The 7,685-nt window shown below is 33.2% G+C and overlaps 1 protein-coding gene across 1 annotated transcript; it reads left to right on the forward strand.

Moving 5' to 3' along the window:
• Nucleotides 1-3,279: 3,279 nt before the first annotated feature.
• On the forward strand, nt 3,280-4,796 carry LOC129239568 (UV excision repair protein RAD23 homolog B). Its single transcript, XM_054875159.1, has one exon. It carries the CDS (start codon nt 3,473-3,475, stop codon nt 4,376-4,378), a length of 906 nt encoding a protein of 301 aa, XP_054731134.1. The 5' UTR covers nt 3,280-3,472; the 3' UTR covers nt 4,379-4,796.
• The last annotated feature ends 2,889 nt before the right edge of the window (nt 4,797-7,685 follow it).

Genomic DNA, 7,685 nt, shown 5'->3' on the forward strand with positions numbered 1-7,685 from the left:
AATAAATATCCTCCTCTTGCAGAGTACCGTTTAAGTTGGTTTAGTTTTCCTGTGGCTTACAGTTGTTTTCAATCGACGAAAAGCGGACAAAATTCAATACCACCCAGGTGGTTAGCTCAATAGAGTTGAAAATCGATACAACGAAACTTCATGGATTATGGAATTTAGGTAACATTTAGAAAAGCAATGCTTCAAACATTTTTGTGATCAATGACATTTTGTAGTCCTTTCATATGTAAAATTATGCATTGGCTCTGATTAATTTTTTTTACTCATTATTTCCCAGGAATGCATTTTCGAAAATTAAACTGGTAGAAAATAACTGTTTGACGCTTGTAATACTTAGCATGTGGTTTCTGTTAAAGGAAAAAATTTACCCAAAATTAGTATTTATTAATTTTTAAGTAAAACGTTGAAGTAACTGAAAAATATTATGGATCTTTTTATAAGCCCCGCCGTGAAATGTAACATATTTTCAAATTAGTAGTAGAAATTCACTTTTTGTGTACTCATGATTTTTTTTGTATTATATATACTCATGATTTTTTTTGTATTAATATAAATTAGTCGCAATACAAAAAAAAACAATTTTTGGACAAATAAGTACAAATAATATCAGAATAAAACTAACCTTAAAATTTACAAAGTGTTTGGTTAATAAAACTTATTTAAATAGGTTCTGTCTCTACTATTTAATAAATATAACAAAAATAAAAATGCAAAGTTTTGAAACTAACAAAGTATGCTAAGTTAATATAAAATTCTAATTTAACTCATAACTTTCAAAAACATACATTAATTTCAAAATTTTCAGCTAGTTTTTTTATATCGTTTTTCTATTGTATTGTTATTACAAAGGACTCGTCATTATGAATATTGTAGCCCTTTATGTAAAATTTCATTGAATTTTAATTTAAATGGGATTTGTAAAAAGTAACCTTGAAACCATTTAATGAGACATATGATTTTTATACATTTGAATTTCTTCTTCTCAATTTTTTATTCCCTCTTTTTTTTGTAATCAGCGTCCTCGAAACGTCCTAAAAACACGGATGAGTGCTTGTAATGACATTTATTGAATAAAGTATGCGAGCTGGTTAAGACATTTGAAGTCTTGAAGGGGACAAAGTGGCAGGTGGTAGCAACTGATTTTACATTCTCTTTGTAAAGAGGGTATGCAATATTGAAATATTGAAATATTTTTATAACACTTGGCTTTGAGAAGTGTGCAGTTTTCATAGTGCCATAGGACTATTACAAATGGAAGCTCCTCTGTATATGTAATATACAAAATATTTACTCAGCGAATATATTAATCAAACTTTCGCTAAAATTGTTCGAAAATCCTCATACAAAAACTCAAAAATTATGATACAAATAATATGGTAAAATAATAGTAGAGATATGGAGCGATGATTTTGATAGAATGTTATAGAATTTTGTGGTTCTTGTCACTTTCCTTATCCCAAGATTCAGCGTAGCACATTTCATCGCCTAGAATTTCTCAGCTGTGTGTTTGCAGCGGCATTACTGTCGACCACTGTTTCCTAGCACAAAAGTATATTAAGGGGTCAGTCTACTTTGGAGACTCGAAAAAAAGGCTATATTCGTGATTTTTTTTTTGAGAAAACTATAAATGATAGTAATATAAAATTTGTTTGATTTATTAAATAAAGTCTTAAAATTCAGAAATAAATTTTTTTTTATTCAATTTTATAGTATTTTTAGTAAAAAAATAGCAGTGAAGCGTAACGTCTCAAGCATGGGTTGGTGAGGCAGCTCCATCAGAACTCAAGAACGGCTTGTCTGAAACAAAAAAAATCAAAATGTTTCAGATTCAGTAAGATACTGGCTACAAAATGACCCTCGGATATTAGGTTTTAATGAAGACAAAAAAAATGGCTGATAAAAATGGAAAATTTTTGATAGAACGGTTTTTTTTTCGCATATTTAAAAAAAATATATAGTAAAAATTTAAAATTTCAAAACCCCCGAGCGTCAATTTGGTGCAAATTATGTCTAGAATAGGTGATCCAAATTTTATGAAAATCGGTTGATTAGTTTTTGAGATACAGTGGAGCTAGATTTTGAAAACGTTGTTTTGAGAAAAACGCGTTTAAAGTTTTTAATGCACGCTATAAGCGCAGGTAGACGAAATGATGTTCAGGTAAAAAAAAAATAGTTAGAGTGCTCGGATTTTCTTAAAATTTTTACACAATATTTCTGGATATATATACTTTCAAATTATGCAAAAAAAAAAAATTGAAAAATTTTAAAGTGACAAAGTAGACTAACCCCTTAATGTATTAGGTTACCAAAGGCAACGGAGATTGAGCGATGAAATGAGGGATTTCACACAAGGTGATCGCTTCTGAGTTTTACTGCTAGCCTTCTCTTTAGAGAGAATACTTTTCATACCGCTGGGAGATCGTTGGTAGCAAGACGTTTACGAATCTGAATCTTCGACAACAGACAGAATCGTTATAATGCATAAAAAATTATCAAATTTCATAGAAAATCGTATCAAAAAGTCTAAAAAATGATGTAAAAATTCAGATATTTCTCAATAAAATCATTATTATAGCCAAGAAATAGTTTCTATTGTAAATTTTCCAAGTCAATTATTTTGCATTTTTTTCTAGTACTATTTGTTCTATAAAAATTCTAATTTAGCATAGTAACCTCGCTAATACGCTCAAGCATTCACATCATCACACCCTTGTCTGCCTGTCAAACTCACACCAAGGGTGCCTATAAAAAATAGGAAGAAGAAGAGTGTTTTTACTTTTATTTTTGTATGCGCGATGTATACTGATGATATAATTTGCAAATTGCCTTCTAATTTCCCACTAAAGTTAATTAATTCGAATCAAACGAAATTGTTCTACGAGCAAAATACTACAGCTCGGTCCTTTTTTTTAAGTAATATTTCAATCTCTTATAAAATTGCAAGTTTTTTTAACACATACAACAGGAGTTTTTAAAGACTAAAATATAAAAAGCATTATACTAAATAAATTATAAAAGTTAACAAACTTGAGTAAAATAAAAATTATTTAAACAATCGAAACGTATGGCAGCGCCTTCCGATGTAATTACAACCATGTTGGGGCATTTTTGACATTTGTGTCATTTCTGTACTTGCGTCCGTGTTCTTTCATGGTTTTTCATTCTCTCGCTCTTCGTACTCAACTAGTGTTGTCGATTTCGGCGTACACGTGCATATCTACTCGCATGTACTCAACCACCACCTTAGCAACTATTGTTACTGGTTGTATTAAACAACCAATTACTCGTCGATTTTCGGTTACTCGAGTGCCAAGTACTTTTAAGTTCACATCACTAAACATGAGTCGGCAAATGTCAATTTTTGATGTGTAATAACAAAAGTAAAGGGATTTTCTATCGTGTGCTCGGATTCCTTTCATTACCTATTATTTTTTGTTATTAACTAATTAATTGAAGTAATAAAATGAAGCTGCAAATTAAAACATTAAGCCAGAAATCGGTGATGGTGGACATCGATGCATCAAAGACTGTGTACGAACTAAAAAAGGAGCTGTCGCTCTTTCCAGACGTTGGAGTTAAGCCCGAATTGCAGAAGCTTATTTATGCCGGTAAAGTTCTTTTTAATGAGCAACCATTGAGTGCTTATAATATAGATGCGAAGAAATTTCTTGTTGTAATGGTATTGAAGCAACCGGAGGATATTTTAGTTGAGACAGCGCCTTCAGGTGCTAGCAGTTCAATGTCCGCGACAGGCGAGGCAGCAAATGCTGCGGCAGGAAATACGCCAACGAAAGTGTCTGCAACACCACCAGAAGCTGAGGCGACACCACCACAACCAACAACCCCATCACCAGCCCCAACAGTGGCAGTTACCGCAAACGCTCCGGTCACAACACCACAACGCGTTGTAGCTGCTCGGCAAGAACCGCCTCAGCCAACGAGTGGCGCAAATGATGAAATGGTAGCAAATATTGTCAGCATGGGATATCCGGAGGTAGAAGTGCGTCGTGCATTAGCAGCAAGTTTCAATAATCCAGAACGCGCAATCGAATATTTAATTGAGGGTATACCCGACTCTGTGCTTATGCAGCCAGAAAATGTGCTGATGTACGGTGGGGACAGCGACGCTGAAGTGGGCATGTCGCCATTCGAAATGTTTCGCAGTGATCCGCTATTCAGGAATTTACGACGCGCTATACAGCAGCACCCCGAACTTATAAATGATGCCATCCAACGTGTTGGCGAAGCAAATCCCGCTATACTGCAATTAATCAACGAAAACCAACAAGAATTTCTCAGCTCGCTCATTGAGGGTTCCGATGATGACGATGATGATGACGAAGGGGCACCTGGTGGCGGTGGCAACTAAATGTCAATATGATGATTGGATTCTGTTTACAAATAAAAAATAAATAAATTTTGAACTCATGATATATACATACATAAATACAGGATACATCATAAATACAGGACATGGACTATGTAATGACGGTTTGATTGAATAGTAAATAAATCGATTCTTTGTTTTAATTGCATAAGAGATCTTAGTACCTTTGTTTAGGTATACCAAAAATATTTATTCCTTTTATTAGATGCTATTCACTAGTGACCTGTTTCACAAGTACGTTTGCTGCTACAACAACAACAAGAACAACAAAATAACAATATTTTCATTATACAAAAATGTAACCCATTGTTTGAAGTGAATGTAATGAAGTTTCTGAGCTGAATAGCTAAATAAACTATTATAATAAATAAATATGTGTCACGTCTCCCTTATAATTCAATTATATTCTAATTGTTTGGACCGATTTAATGTGAAAAACCGCCCTTTCTTTATCTATGCACTTGATAATTAGTTTTCTTGTGGTATGATTGATAATTTCAGTAACTTGGGTAGGGTATTAGCATTATGAAGCTACGACAATAACACTCTGTGCTAGATGAAATGAAAAAATGAAAAACTTGTATATCAAGAAATATTGTTTCAAAAATTTATGAAAAATTCACACCTCTTCATTTGTATAATAATTATTAAGTAAATAAAATTTTATTCATTGTAAGTAAATACATACATACATAGATGCAGGTATATACATACATATATACATATGTAATATAGTAGTACACATAACCCGATTGCTGCGCAGAAAGAGTGTATGAACTGCTTCTTATTTTTTGAAATTCTTTGGATAATTTGATATATTTTGCTAATAGTAAGGCATTGATTGGAGGTAGTTGTAATATAGTATTGTATTTTAAATATGCATGCTTGTACGAGTGTACACAATTGTACAATTATAATCATACATAGTGTGTATGTATGTATGCTAGATCCGCATATAGTTCTCATAGCCACCACAATAGCGCAATTAATGTGACACCCCTTGGTGTTGAAAGCTGAGCGGCAGCATACAATAAAATTAACAGTGAGCGGTATGCGAACCTTTTTTTACTCACGGCACAGCCAGCATGATGTTGTCGCGTCTAATGAGTTTCTCAAATAATTTTCAAGGATTTAAAATGGCAATGGCAATAATGAGTTCATTCTTTAGGAAAAATCGGCTGAAAAGGATTATGCAATATATTTCTGCTATGAAGCGAACTAATTTTACCAAAATTAGAATTCGTTCAATAGTGCCAGAATTAAATTATGTATATTATAATCGACACCGCAGCCGAATGTGATGGTGCGTAACTGACATCCAATGTTTCCCTATTCGCCGCCACCTCGGGCATGAAACACCAATGATAGAATAAGTTTTTTCTAATATCGTTCGCCAATCGACAGGCGCCATTGCCTCCGAGTGTATTTTCTCCATGAAAAAGCTGCTCACAAAAACCATTTGCCGGTCGAAGGTGGCATAAAATTGTAGTCATTTCCATTTGTGGAAAAACATGAAAACGCACACCACAAATATGAGGAGAAGCTGGGTCAAAACACTTCAAAAAAGTGTAATAATGACAATAAACTAACAAAACTGAAAAGAGTCACTACAAAACTGGTTGTAAGAGAATAAAGATTGAAATGAAAAATGTAAAATGAAATGAATGAAAAGTGGACATAGAGATTGAATAAATAATCTCATGGCGGTACTGCGATTATTGCTGAATTGATGTATTGATTAAGTGTGTATATGGAAACCTTAATTTCCTTCGAGAAGCGGTGTTAACATTCAAACATCAGAATTCTAATCCAAAAAAAACTAAAGCAAGACATGTTGGATGGTGGTGTCTTCTTCCCACTTTAGCAAAAATTATGCCCCCAAACTCCCTAAGCCACTAAAGGGAAATTATATTCATTTGGCCTCCCTGTATAGTTGTTGTAACAACCATATGCTATATTCCTCAAGGCAAATCGAATACATCAGTCTATCGTTTTTGCGTATTCCTCATGAAAGTTGTTAAGTTCAAAATAGCCATCCTTAAGGGGTAACACCACTGTACACGCGTGAAATAAACACGATTTTTAAAGAATTTTTTTGTATAGAAGGAAAGGGAAAACAATCACTCTGATTTGGGAAGTTATTATTTATATACTAAAATACAAAACTACAAAGTTTGATCGAAAAATTTTACAAAATGGCGGCATAGGAGACATTTTTGTAATGTGGTTTCTCTTGAAAGAGCTCCGCGGCACGCAGCACAGAGGGTGCAAATTTTAGTCTGGAACAAGGAAATTTATTTTTTCTTAATCTAGATAAGAATAGCTAGAGAAACACGTAGGGGATTTAAAAAATATTTATTTTTGTGGAATTAGCAAGCATTTGAAAAAAAAACTCTATTTTGGACTAAAAAAACGGCACTTAAATAATTATAACAATCGTTTAAATTAATCTATCGAAAATCCTCTACGCTCTTCTCTTAAGAAGGTTATTTTACAGACGTAGTGAAAAACCTGATTAAAAATATTTAAAATTGTTTGAGTTATGCTGCGTGCCAATTTCAGAAAACGTGTTTTGAGAAAAACGCGTTTAAAGTTTGGAAATTTGGAGAAGTCGTTAGGTAGCAGTCACTAACGCTTGGTTAAAAGCTTAAAATATTTATGAAATAAACTTCGGTAACGTACAAAACTTTTTGTTCTGTATTTTAAAAGGTTCAAAGAATTTTTTAAGCTTATAAAAAAAAAATCAATTTTTTGAAATTTCTACAGTGGTGTTACCCCTTAAGAAAAAACCATGGCGGCCGCCCTAGTGGAATGGTCTGGTGCGTTACTATCATTCGGGAGTGCGTAGGTTCGAATCTCCGTGCATGAATATCAAATAATAGAAGAAAAAAGGTTTTTCTAATAGCGGTCGACCATCGACAGTCAATGACAAATCTCCGCGTGTATTTATTTCTGCCATGAAAAAGCTCCTCGTAAAAACTATTTGCTGTTCGGAGTCGGCTTAAAATTATAGGTCATTCCATTTTGTGGAACAACATCAAGACGCACACCAAAACAAATAGGATGAGGCCAAACACCTAACAGAAGTGTACGCGCTAATCATTTATTTTTTTTAAAGAAAAAATCGTAAAGAAAATTGTATACAAGGTGGTCATATGAATAATACATTGGGTATTTAACACGTTGAGTGTCACCATACAACAAAAAAAATGGGGTTCGTCCGGCCACGATTTTTTTTTTACATAATACAATAGATTATTTGAAATTTTGAATAGGCCATATGATGCCA

This window comes from Anastrepha obliqua, chromosome 2 (assembly GCF_027943255.1).
Source record: "Anastrepha obliqua isolate idAnaObli1 chromosome 2, idAnaObli1_1.0, whole genome shotgun sequence".
Lineage (NCBI taxonomy): Eukaryota > Metazoa > Arthropoda > Insecta > Diptera > Tephritidae > Anastrepha > Anastrepha obliqua.